At 41.1% G+C, this 12726-nt stretch overlaps 1 protein-coding gene across 7 annotated transcripts in view; it reads left to right on the top strand.

Annotated features, from left to right (window-relative positions):
* TRAK1 (trafficking kinesin protein 1) overlaps window positions 1-5508 on the top strand; it is a 152282-nt gene extending 146774 nt beyond the window's left edge. For 5 of the 7 annotated variants that reach the window (XM_069958354.1, XM_069958353.1, XM_069958352.1 and 2 more), the window contains one exon: window positions 2035-5508. In XM_069958354.1, the coding sequence (XP_069814455.1) occupies window positions 2035-2821 (787 nt within the window). In that variant the 3' untranslated portion in view covers window positions 2822-5508. Of the gene's footprint in view, window positions 1-839; window positions 925-2034 lie in introns of all 7 variants that reach the window. The other 2 variants (XM_069958357.1, XM_069958358.1) reach the window with 2 other exon arrangements.
* Window positions 5509-12726: the final 7218 nt, after the last annotated feature.

Genomic DNA, 12726 nt, shown 5'->3' with positions numbered 1-12726 from the left:
GGTCCATTACAGCCGATAATCGTATAGTGTGATAAAAGGCATGTCAGCTGATCGCTGTTGAAAGATGAACGACCACGCATGACAGCAATGATCTGCCGACGCCCTGCTATTTTCTGTGGGCTTCCTGTAAGATCCAGTGAACACCCACACCCCCTTACCCGCTCGCTGTAATAGTGGGAACGAGGAGGGGCAAGTGAGCAATGACCTAACAGGTCGCTACTCGCTTGTTGTGAAGATCGGACTGTGTAATAGGAGCTTAAGAAACCACATGCAACTTTCAGGCCCACTTACTGGTATGTCCTCTGGGGATGATGGGCTTTTAGTATCCTTCTTTAGGGTGCGTTCACACCTACAGGATCTGCAACAGATCTGCAGCAGATTTGATGGTGCAGATTTGATGCTGTGTTCAGTTATTTAAATGAAATCTGCTGCAGATCTGCTGCAGATCCTGTAGGTGTGAACGCACCATAAAAGAGCATTCTACATATACATATGTCTGTGAACTTCATGTATTAGCAGTTGCACATTAGCAAATATATGCATTTGTTTGATGTGTCAGAGGCCCATGTACTGATGACCCTGGAGTCTATTGAGTTTTTTATGCTAAGAACATTGCTGCAGATATGACTGATGCTCAATACTAAAATGGTAAAACTTAAAGAGAAATTATTACAGCTTTTTTTCTGTAACTTATTTAGGATCAGTCCATTTATTGTCTTTTAGGTAGAAAGAATTAGACCTGGGTCTGAGTGCTGTTCCCTGTGATGAGAGAAGCTTAGAGTGATTTACCATTTATGACAATCCATTTAACCATTGCTAATAGACATGATTCTTCACAGGTCTTTTGATGAAGAAGAAAGCACTTTATACCAGGTTTTGCTGAGAGGAGCTATAGGGCAGACTCTATGACAAGCATGGCAGGGGGTGAGCAGTATTGCAAATGCACTCCTCCACTTGCTGGGTCACTGTAGTTGAGATGTGTGTGTCCCCAGCTAACATAGGTACATCTTAACACCACTAAGATCCATGTAGCTGCAAGATTTCGATGGGTTTTCTCATACTAATAGAGTACAGACAGGACTTGGCTCACTAGCATGTTGTCTTGTGTAATTAATAAATATATAGAAATAACCAGCTATGTTTGCAGTTTTGCTTTATTACCACAGGCATGTGCCGTTCTTACATTTACAAGTAATACATGACCAATGAAAAGTGGTTATGTGCCACGATTTTCTTGAAACATATTTACATGAAATTTGTGTTTGCTGTTTTGCATTTTTGAGTTTTAAAATATGGTTAGTATACCACATCTAAAACTAATGCAGCCTTGTAAAGGTGATATGTGCAGCCCATCAGACACCCACACACAAAGTAGAGGACTGAAAAATAAACGGCATATAATGTGATACTGCCCCTTTAAATGTGACATGCTAAACTATGTGAATTGAGTTTCATGTCTCTATTGTAATGCTGTAAACAAGGAAATATTTTAGTATGTACTTATTTGTGGGAATATGAAAAGGGAAGCTTTAGGATGGCCAGTAATGACAAAGTCAAACCATTTCTTAAAACGGGGTTAGTACATAAGATAAAGGGAGGTCTGTACATTAAGACCAGTACTGGACTTTGTTTAGACTAGTCTCATGGCTTTCATTTGTAGTAGCTCAAGGCTACTACGAATGATGGATAGTTTATTACAGACCCTTACAGACACTGATGGGTTCAGACTCAAATTCATAATGATTGCCATAAAATGTACTGAAAAAACTGTTAATTTAAAATAAAACCTGCAGTGTGAACATTACATTATTTTTATCGTATTATCGTGCACTACATGATTTAACTATTTCTGTCAATTTAGAACAATTTTGAAGCCTGACTGTATCACAGGAACTAAGGATGCAATTAATTTATTATGCATGTAGCCTGCAAGTGCTAACAATAAGTTAAGGTTGCAATGATTATTTTTGTGATTGCTTTTGCTGACTTTACTTTACAGGACTCAGTAATTCTTTACCTTTTTGTGTCCTGCAGCCTTAACTCAGCACCTACTCCAGCTGCTGGCATCTTCAGCAATCTAAAATCGACGCCAGCAAGCACACCCTGCACACCTAGACGTCTCAGCTTGGCAGAATCCTTCACTAATCTGAGAGAATCAACCACTACTATGAGCACATCTCTTGGATTGGTAAGGCTTCTGAAGGAACAGGGGATTTCAGCAGCTGTGTACAATCCGCAGAGTTGGGACAGGGCTCGGAAGGCTTCCATCGTGAATCAGTCTCTTCCAAAAATGACTATCATACCTTCCACTCCTCCCAATTCACCTATGCAGACACCAAGCTCCTCTCCTCCTTCTCTAGACTTTAAATGCACCAGCCCACCATATGACAACTTCCTGGCTTCTAAACCTGCCAGCTCAATTCTGAAGGAGGTGAGAGAAAAGAAGAACATACGAAGCAGTGAAAGCCAAACTGATGTTTCTGTGTCCAACCTAAATTTAGTGGATAAGGTGAAGAAATTTGGAATTGCCAAAGTCTCAGGACCAGCACAAGCATCTTCTGCGTGTGACAGTCCAGTAATGTGTGGTGCCCAGGGACCAGTACGGGGATTTGTTCCTGGAGGTCTTATACAGGAAGGTCTGCCTTTAAATTACCCTACTGTAACAAATGCTATAGGCGGAATTCAGCTTAACACGGGAATTCGAAGGAATCGCAGCTTTCCAGCTATGGTAGGATCAAGCATGCAAATGAAAGCACCATCAACACTGACACCAGGTATACTCATGGGCACTAAACTACCCAAACAGACTAGTTTACGATGAAGAACATCCAGCTACCGATGACTATTTTACCAAGTCTAAAACGGTTTGCTTTAGCTCTGCATATGATCTACTGAACCTTCTGCACCTAGTGCTCATCTACAAAGCCAAGACCTTTTTCCTCTTCTCCCATTCTTCTTATACCTTGTACTGACAAATCAACATTGTGCCTAGATGAGAAGTGGAGAGTGTACTGTATATAAATATGTAGATAAATATTCTGTAACTAAAATTATTTTACTGGTTGTATACAGTGACTTACTGAGTTTGCTGTAATATTGTAGATATTGATAATAATGTACAATAAATTAATGGGGAAGGTGGGGTATTGTATGCACTGAACCTAAAGGACTGTTGGGACGGTAGAATGCAATTATAGTTTTAGTACTTAAATTACCGACCAAGGTTTTTATTTGATTTGCAAGGAAGTTCTAGCCTAGGCAGGTGTGATGTATCCTTGAGGCACTTGAATTTCATTTTCAAGTCAATACTGTAAGCACTACTTTAAGTTCACATCATTTTAATTTTTGCCAACAAGATATCACTACTGTGGAGAAGGCTATTGTGTTGCCTAAAGATCTTTTTACAAAATGGCACTAACAAGAAATTAAAAGTTACCAGCATAACAAGGTTAATGTTTAAATCAATCGGTGCCAGCGAGGTATGTAGATTTGTAAATTACTTCTGTTTAAAAAACTGAAGCCTTCCAGTACTTATTAGCTGCTGTATTTCCTGCAGGAAGTGGTGTATTCTTTCCAGTCCGTCACACTACTTTTTTTAAGAGAAGTAATCTACAAATCTGTTTCACATTTTGCCAACAGCTGGTGTGAAGATTTTTTCACCAGTACCCCTTTAAGGTGATACTGTATCCCCCTTCCGCTCGTATCATTTCATAGGTTAACAGTGTCAAGGGCCCAACTGTCATGAAGCTCCACACAGTCGATACTGTCCACCAATGAAATAAAGCGAAAGCTTTTGCAGAAAGAGGACACAGACAAGTGTTATACAAGTATATATTGAATGTGCAGCATCTAAGCTTGTGGATGGTGCAGTGAACCACACATTAAGTAAGGGCGAGACAATATCACTTTAAGGCTGGGTTTACACTCGTTAGATGGCCCGTCTCTGTATAACTGAAGCCATTTGATGAATTTGTTGTACAATGTATTCGAACAACACCAGATTATTGACTCATAATGAGGTCTCTGAAGGTTTCCATCATTTGAACGTCAGGAATAGTGTTGCACCTTGCAAAGTATTGCTGTCAAAATTGACAGTGTCCTATTGCAGGTGTAAACAGAGCAGTCGATAGTGCCTAGAAGTTTGACTTATGCAAGTATTGCATATATACTTGGATTTTGTTTGCTTTTGATCTTTTATTTAATTGTACTTCTCAGTCACTTTAAACAGATTCTTTATTGTTTTTTAGTTTTTTTTCCCCCACTAAGCACTGGACTGAATTCAAACAGATTTTAGATTTCAACTAACAAGCAATTTACAATTCACAAAATGAACACAACATGTAACAGAGTAAATGATAAGTGTCTATAAACTGTACTTGAAGTCTAGAATTATTCTCCTTCTAAAGGGAGCTGTTTATGTAATTGTTGGTTAATGAAGGATCTAGTATTTTATATGTTTATAAAGAAATGTCGGAGCACTATTAAACTTTTTGGTTGTTTAGGTCAGCTTAGTTTTAAAGTATTTTATGAACAGAATGAGGCCATTATGGCCTTAACGTGTTCAGCCACACAAGGCCAAACTGTCCACTTATAGTCATATCTAATTGTTATTTTATTTTTGTTCTAATTTATATTAGTCTTTTTTACTTGAATTGTTTGACATTGCAACAGGCATGTTCTGTTATTATGATCGCCACAATGTCCATCTTAAAGTCTACATTGCTTAACAACACCATTCATTCACTTTTCTTATTTGCACAGTATAACTTGTTTCCTGATATTTCTAATAATGAAAAGCAGGTAAAACATTGAACCATCGCTATGTAATGTGCAGATTTTCTGATGTATTAAATGCAGATTAATAGCAACAGACAGGGAAGTATAGCTCTGGGAATGCACAACGTAAACCAAACATCTTTGAAGGGACACTGCTGTAAACAAGCTGCCTTTAGTTCATCAATGTACCTAATACGTTACTTTTCTGGTGCTGTTCTGTGTGATATTTAAGGTCCAGGCATTGCCTATGCTAAGACAATTTTGGTTGGCTATATCCTCAATCATATCTGATAATCACATGTAACCACTTGGCCTACACCATGAGATATGGATACAAACAATCTGTGTAAATGTGCTTGAAGTTGAGGCATTGTTAAGTATGTGCAACTTTTTACTCCAGCCATTGCTTTCATCACTGGGACACCTGTTAAGTCTTCTAGCTTAGCAGCATCGGATAATCCTGCCATGCTAACTGTTGTTCAGCAACCAGTGGGCTATTGGGATTTTCCTTCTTGTTTCTTTATAGTATCGACTCTGGTTTTGTTAATGTGTGCCTATTGCAAAGCAAATAATCTTAACTATATTTTTATCAGAATGTATCTTTAGGTAGTAGAAACATTGACTGTATGAACCATTATTATGAAGCCCTGTTGTATTCCCTAAGATATTGGCTGTGGCCAATGAAAATGCTATCACATTTTGCTTCTCGAATAATAAACTTTAAAAAACTATATAACTGCCATTGTATAGAATTCAGTTCTATTATATGTACAGCAACAATGATCTATTTGGAATATAGCTTATAGTCGAAAAAAAAATACAACAGCAATCCAACGCCCAAGCAAATTGCAAAGTGAACACGCTGCCCGCTAGAGGTATATATACACAGCACAGCAATACAATGATATGTGATCATTACAAACAGGTGTAGCGAAATTTGTACAGCAAGTGAATACATCTCCATGTAGGGGGAATAAATTCCTGTTTAATATAAAATACTAGATACGTGTAATATAATAAATAGATACAATAGTGTAAAGTGTTACAACCAGAAGAAGAAATATTGATGGTGTTCTCTGCTGACATCTCTGGCTAAAGGCCCTATTCCACCAACAGATCTGACGACAGATTATCTGCCAAAGATTTGAAGCCAAGCTCAGGAACAGACTATAATCAGAGAACAGGTCATAAAGGAAAGACTGGATTTCTCCTCTTTTCAAATCCACTCCTGGGTTTGGCTTCAAATCTTTGGCAGATAATCTGTCGTCAAATCTGTTGGTGGAATAGGCCCTTAAGACAGGAACTGCCCAGAGCAGGAGAGGTTTTGTACGTGGATTCCCATAGAATCCCATAGATGTCAGCAGAGAGCACTGTGTCAGACTGAAAAGAAAACAACATTTCCTGCAGGGCATACAGCAGCTAATAAACATGGAAAGACTTGAGATTTTTTAATTGAAGTAAATTACTAATTCATATAACTTTCTGACACCAGTTGATTTAAAAAAAAAAAAAAGTTTGCTGGACAACCCCTTTAATGACTGCTGTGAAAAGGTGTATCAGCGGCCATTAGAGATGAGCGAACCTCGAGCATGCTCGAGTCCATCCGAACCCGAACGTTCGGCTGCTAAAGTTGGATAAAGATAAAGGTTGTCTGGAAAACATTGATACAGCCAATTACTATATCCTTGTTTTCCACATAGCCTTAGGGCTTTATCCAATTTCAGCAGCCCCCGCTAATCAAATGCCGAACGATCGGGTTCGGATGGACTCGAGCATGCTCAAGTTTCGCTCATCTCTAGCGGCCATTAAAGGGGTTATCCAGTGCTACAAAAACACGGCCACTTTCTTCCAGAGACAGCCCCACTCTTGTCTCCAGCTTGGGCGAGGTTTTGCTTTGAAAATTGTCATGTTTTTGTAGCACTGGATAACCCCCTTAAGAGGTTAAGAGCGTGTTTACCGCAAAAAAAGATGTTTGTATTCATGGGCTTTATAGATTTAAATTAAGTTGCATGAAACAACATTCTCTTTGTAATCAATTGTTTATAGTTTTTTAAATAACAAACAATGATACATTTTCATGTCGATAAGAGAATGTGACAGCTGCATTAAAGGGGAACTCCAGGTAGAGGTTAAAAAAATTAAACTTCTACAGAAGCATAAAGCATTACTTACCTATCTTCCAGTTTTGAAACTACCAAAAATCCATTTGTTTTGGGGAGGTTTGTTCTGTTTTGTGTTTCTGCACTTCCTGGTTGAGCAGTTGTACACAGTACTACAGGTTCCAGAATGCATTGCTTTCCCCCACCCTGCACATTCCCCGCCTAAATCTGTTGCAGAACATCTAGGCTGTTTTCACACATTGTAGTCTCATTGTGTTACTGAATTATTTGCATTACTTTATCATTTCATTGTTGTTCCACCCACACAGCACACTGTATTCTCTAACTATAACACCACACAGCGCTCTGTATTCTCTACCTGTAACATCACACAGCACGTTGTATTCTCTACCTGTAACACCACACATCACACTGTATTCTCTACCTGTAACATCCCATAGCACACTGTATTCTCTACCTGTAACACCACACAGCATGATGTATTCTCTACCTGTAACACCACACATCACACTGTATTCTTTACCTGTAACACCACACAGCACGCTGTACTCTCTGCCTGTAACACTGCAAAGCACACTGTATTCTCTACCTGTAACACCACACAGCATGCTGTATTTTCTACCTGTAACACCGCACAGCACGCTGTATTCTCTACCTGTAACACCACACAGCACGCTTTATTCTCTACCTGTAACACAACACAGCATGCTGTATTCTCTACCTGTAACACCACACAGCACACTGTATTCTCTACCTGTAACACCACACAGTACACTGTATTCTCTACCTGTAACACCACACAGCACGCTGTATTCTCTACCTGTAACACCACACAGCACGCTGTATTCTCTACCTGTAACACCACACAGCACGCTGTATTCTCTACCTGTAACACCACACAGCACACTGTATTCTCTACCTGTAACATCACACAGCACGTTGTATTCTCTACCTGTAACACCACACAGCACACTGTATTCTCTACCTGTAACACCACCCAGCATGCTGTATTCTCTATTTGTAACACCACTCAGAACACTGTATTCTCTACCTGTAACACCACACAGCACGCTGTATTCTCTGCCTGTAACACCACACTGTATTCTCTGCCTGTAACACCACACTGTATTCTCTCCCTGTAACACCACACAGCACACTGTATTCTCTACCTGTAACACCACACAGCGCTCTGTATTCTCTACCTATAACAGCACACTGTATTCTCTACCTGTAACACCACACAGCACGCTGTATTCTCTACCTGTAACACCACACGGCACGCTGTATTCTCTACCTGTAACACCACACGGCACACTGTATTCTCTGCCTGTAACACCACACAGCACACTGTATTCTCTGCCTGTAACACCGCACAGCACACTGTATTCTCTGCCTGTAACACCGCACAGCACACTGTATTCTCTCCCTGTAACACCACACAGCACACTGTATTCACTACCTGTAACACCACACAGCACACTGTATTCTCTACCTGTAACGCTGACATTGGAATAAAGTAAAGAACGTTTTGATTTTTTTTTTTCACGCACACATTATGATCAAGCATCTGTTATCTTTGAAGTTGAGCCCTACAATAAGGCTCTGATCCTCTCTGCCGTTTAGCATAATTTACTTGTGTTATTGCATTATTTTTGTGAATACGCTGCAGTACTGCAATGAAACTCCAACATGTGTGAACACAGCCTTAATTTCACTGCACACTTCTTCACAATCAGCGAAATCAGTGAAACACCTGCTTCTGGTCAGAGATGGTGAATCACTCAGGGGATTGGGGGATGCAGCCAAGCCCCCTGTGACATCACACCCTGCCCCCTGTCTGCATCATCAGCCTGATCTAAGCAAACACACACAATGTGAGGCAGAGGCATGGAAGATTTGTCTCCCAAGGGCAGAGAGCAAAAGGAGCAGGAGACAATGTGGATTGGCACAGAGGCCATTTTTTTCACTTCCTGGATTTCTATCAGCTACCAGTGTGGCAGAATTATACAGATATGGTAATACATTATATAGACACAGCTATATAACTTTTAATGTACTTTTAATAGAAAACAAGTTTTCCTTATCCAGAGTTTCCCTTTGATAATGATCTATTGACCATAGAGTCTCAATAAGTCGGTGAAGTAAGTCCTGAGTGTGCATACAATGTGGTAATGATGTTTTAAGAAACAGGTAAGGTCAACTTTTTCCAAAATAGAACCCACATTATTAATCTCTTTTACAAACTAGTAGGCAAAGACTTAGGAAGGACAGGATAAGACAAAATAGACACGGAAGGGAAGACACAGTAGGGAGGGGAGGTAAATATGACCCCTTAACAGAGTTAAGATATACAAGACATATTATAGTAGGCGTCCCAAGGCGGACCATATTTTCTGAAATTTGTCTCAGCGATCTTCCTGTACAGCAGACAAATGTTTAATCTGTGTGATCTCTTGTATGCGATGTTGGAATTGGACTTTATTTCCAGTATTCAGTTAAGAAATATTTTGCTGCGGTTAACATGTTGAGAAGCAGCCTGGTCACACGTTTACGCATTCCCTTAGGTGGGATATTAAGGATATACAAAAGTCGGTCCAATCGGATAACTTGGTCCAGCACTGCGGCCACTAACCCCTGAAAAACTACACAGTATGCTTTCAAGAGGTTACACTCCCAAAAGATGTGTGGGAGGGACCCTATAGTAGGCATCTCCTACATTCCCGTGAGGTGCTGGAAAAAGATGGTGAAGACAATTGGGCGTGGTATCAAAAATAAAGAATTTTTTATTGGTATTCCCTGTATGAAATGCAGGAAGAAAACTTAGTGGCTTGTGCGCAAATCATTTGCCAGAGTTTCTGTGAGATATGTCTATTCAGATAAGTTTCCTACTTGATCATATACGCATAAAGGGGGGGGGGGAATTAAGCAGGGAGTAGGTGGACGTGATTAGACCCCATCGTGGAGGGATTGTTCTTACATAGTCTCTTGAACAATGTCTATTTTGGAAGTGGTCTAATGGTGTTAGTGGCTACATAAGATTCTGATTCATGGTAGACACCCGCTCTCAGAGGGAGGTCATGTCTGTCTCTCAGAGCTAAAAAAATACTGGACCAATCAAAAAAAAAAAAAAGGTTGACTATGTCAGTAAAGTGGGATAATATGGCTTTATCCCTTGGCGCAATTGCCTGATGGGAACAACTATCTTCAACTAGGTCCGTATAGAGGAAGGTGGTAAATGAGGATGGCTCAGATCTCAGAGAATAAGAATCATTGGCTAATGTCCAGATGTTTTTGGTATGTCTCATCGGTCCAAGCATGGTAGACAAATGCATCTGGCCAGCATAAAAACATTGACCATTCTAATATCATTCTTTAGTTATTTCAATCTGTCCAGTCACTACTGGTAACACGAAATGGTACCTGCAGCCAATACAGGGTCCCCCAGTAGTCCAGTTCCACAATGATGTCACATCCTTACATGCCATTGCAAGATGTCTTGCTGTGTCTCCCAGTACAGTCTCAAGACCATGGAGCGGATTCTGGACATGGGCTCTTAGATGAGGAGAGCTGGAGAGACATAGATAAAATTGAACCTGGCAGCAACAATAGTTTCTGCTCCTTTGTGTAAGGAAGAGCCCTACAAAATGACCTCCAGCTGGCAGGTGGCTATGTGTGTAGGTTTCTGACCAAACTATTAGAAGCAGACCGTGGGGGCCCAAGATCCTATAGTACAGGGGTGGACAATTAATTTTCCCATTGGGGCCATGTGAGAAATTGGAATAGTTTTCAAGGACCAGACTAATATTCTTTACTCAGTTCTACCCGATACTGTCCTATATACTGTATACTAGAGATGAACAAATTTACAGTAATAACGAAGGGAATCTGCTCATAAGCCTGCTGCCTTTTACCTCACTGCAGCTCTTTTTCGCTCTTTCCTGGGTGCCTGGAAAAGTTGGATCTAGTCCTGGACACACAGCTGAGCGGAATGCAAGAGAGCTGAGCAATAGTCAGGCACAATTGGGCAAATCAAAAACTTGACACAGGAACATTGGGACCATAGTCTAAAAGTGAATGTAGCAGAGCAAATTAAATCTAGTAGAACAGCTCATGTCAAACATTAAAGATGCAATGTATGTATTATAACTTGTTTATTACTTGTTTACCTACTCCACGTGCAGCAGCTCAGCTGGCATTATAGAGTTCTGTCACTCACCCCCTGCTGTAAAGGCAATCTGCATCACAAAATGGCCGCCACTGTAATCGCCCTTCTTTTTACCCACTCCACGTGCAGCAGCTCAGCCCGCATTGTAGCATTCTGTTTTATGGTCCATGAGGCAGAATGCTACAATAGGGGCTCAGCTGCTGCATGTGGAGTAGGTAAACAGAGAGGCTATTACAGCAGTGGCCATTTTGTGAGTCAGTGTGGAGCTGAACACTTACTACTGCATCAAGGCTTCACTTCCAGAGCTGTGCAGGCTGTGGCTGCTGGAGAGGATGACGGCAGGGGGACACTGAGGGACACAGGGCACTGGAGGGACACTAAGCCTCCCTCTGCCATCATCCTCTCCAGCAGCCACAGCCCGCACAGCTCTGGGAGTTGGGTCGTGACATCACCATTTTATCCAGGAAGTGAACCCTTGATGCAGTAGTAAGTACAGGGAAAAAAACACTTTATAAGCATTTCCTGTAATAAGTGCATATTGGTGATTTGTATAACTTTTGGGGGACAATACTTTGATAAAGGAGAAGTCCGGCGAAAATTTTTAAGTTCCATTAAGAGTTCAGGATCAGATTTTTTTCTCCCCCTCATAACACCCATGAGTAGTTGGGTGAACACAACAACATGCACTTACCTCCTTGGCTCCTGTGCAGGGCTTCGCTGTCGTCCCAGCCTCTAGGTCTGAGTGGGGACCTGGGACGTGATGTGTAAGGCCTGCTTAGCCAATCAGTGGCCATAGCAGGGTCTTGCCTTTGCGGCTGAGCAGCTGATGACGCGGCAGAGGGGGGCCGGCATGAGGGACAGCTGCAGAGGTTTGGCCGGCCTGCCGAAGACTACGTCATTGACACAAGATGGCGGACGGGGTCGACACGAATGCGGTAAGTATACTGCACTACACTTCCGGGTCTGGCGTGGGTGGGGGGAAACACGGGGAAGGGGTTCATTCTCATACATAACATACATTACAAAGTTGTATAACTTTGTAATATGTGTTATTTTGTGAATAATTGCTTAGTGCCGCACTACCCCTTTAAGGCTGGCTCTATACCTAGCACAGTACAGATCATTATCCAGATATAATACAACAAGCAGGCCTGAAGGGGTACTGAAAAGAGCAAAGACATCAAGCCTCCAGGAGAAAAAAAAGAACAACCATCGTAGCTTAAGCTTAAATATATCCCTGGTATTAAAGGGGTATTCCCCCCAAGAGTTAAAAAATTAAATGCTCCCAAACCTAGCTGGTTTTACTCACCAAGCCTCCCTGAGTATTTTGAGCCATATCCTGTCTTCCTAGCTGCTGCCGTTCCCGAGTTACAACTTTTTCTAAAAGCCGATCTATATCCAAGTTTGGAAACTACATTTCCCATCATGCAATGCTTCTCTCTGATTGGTCCGGTGATGTAGCGGAGCTGATTATCATATAGTTCTCTAACAACAATCGCTGATCTAAAGTGCTGCAGGAGAGGTGTGGAGCTGGCCATCTCTGCAGTATATAAACACTATGCTGGGAGTTGTAGTTCCTCAGCAGATATCAGTAATATGAATCTCTCTGTGCGTCATATTACTGATAGCTGCTGAGGAACTACAATTCCCAGCACAATGCTCAGC

Source organism: Dendropsophus ebraccatus, chromosome 2, assembly GCF_027789765.1.
Source record: "Dendropsophus ebraccatus isolate aDenEbr1 chromosome 2, aDenEbr1.pat, whole genome shotgun sequence".
NCBI lineage: Eukaryota > Metazoa > Chordata > Amphibia > Anura > Hylidae > Dendropsophus > Dendropsophus ebraccatus.
This window is presented reverse-complemented; position numbering and strand designations above follow the sequence as displayed.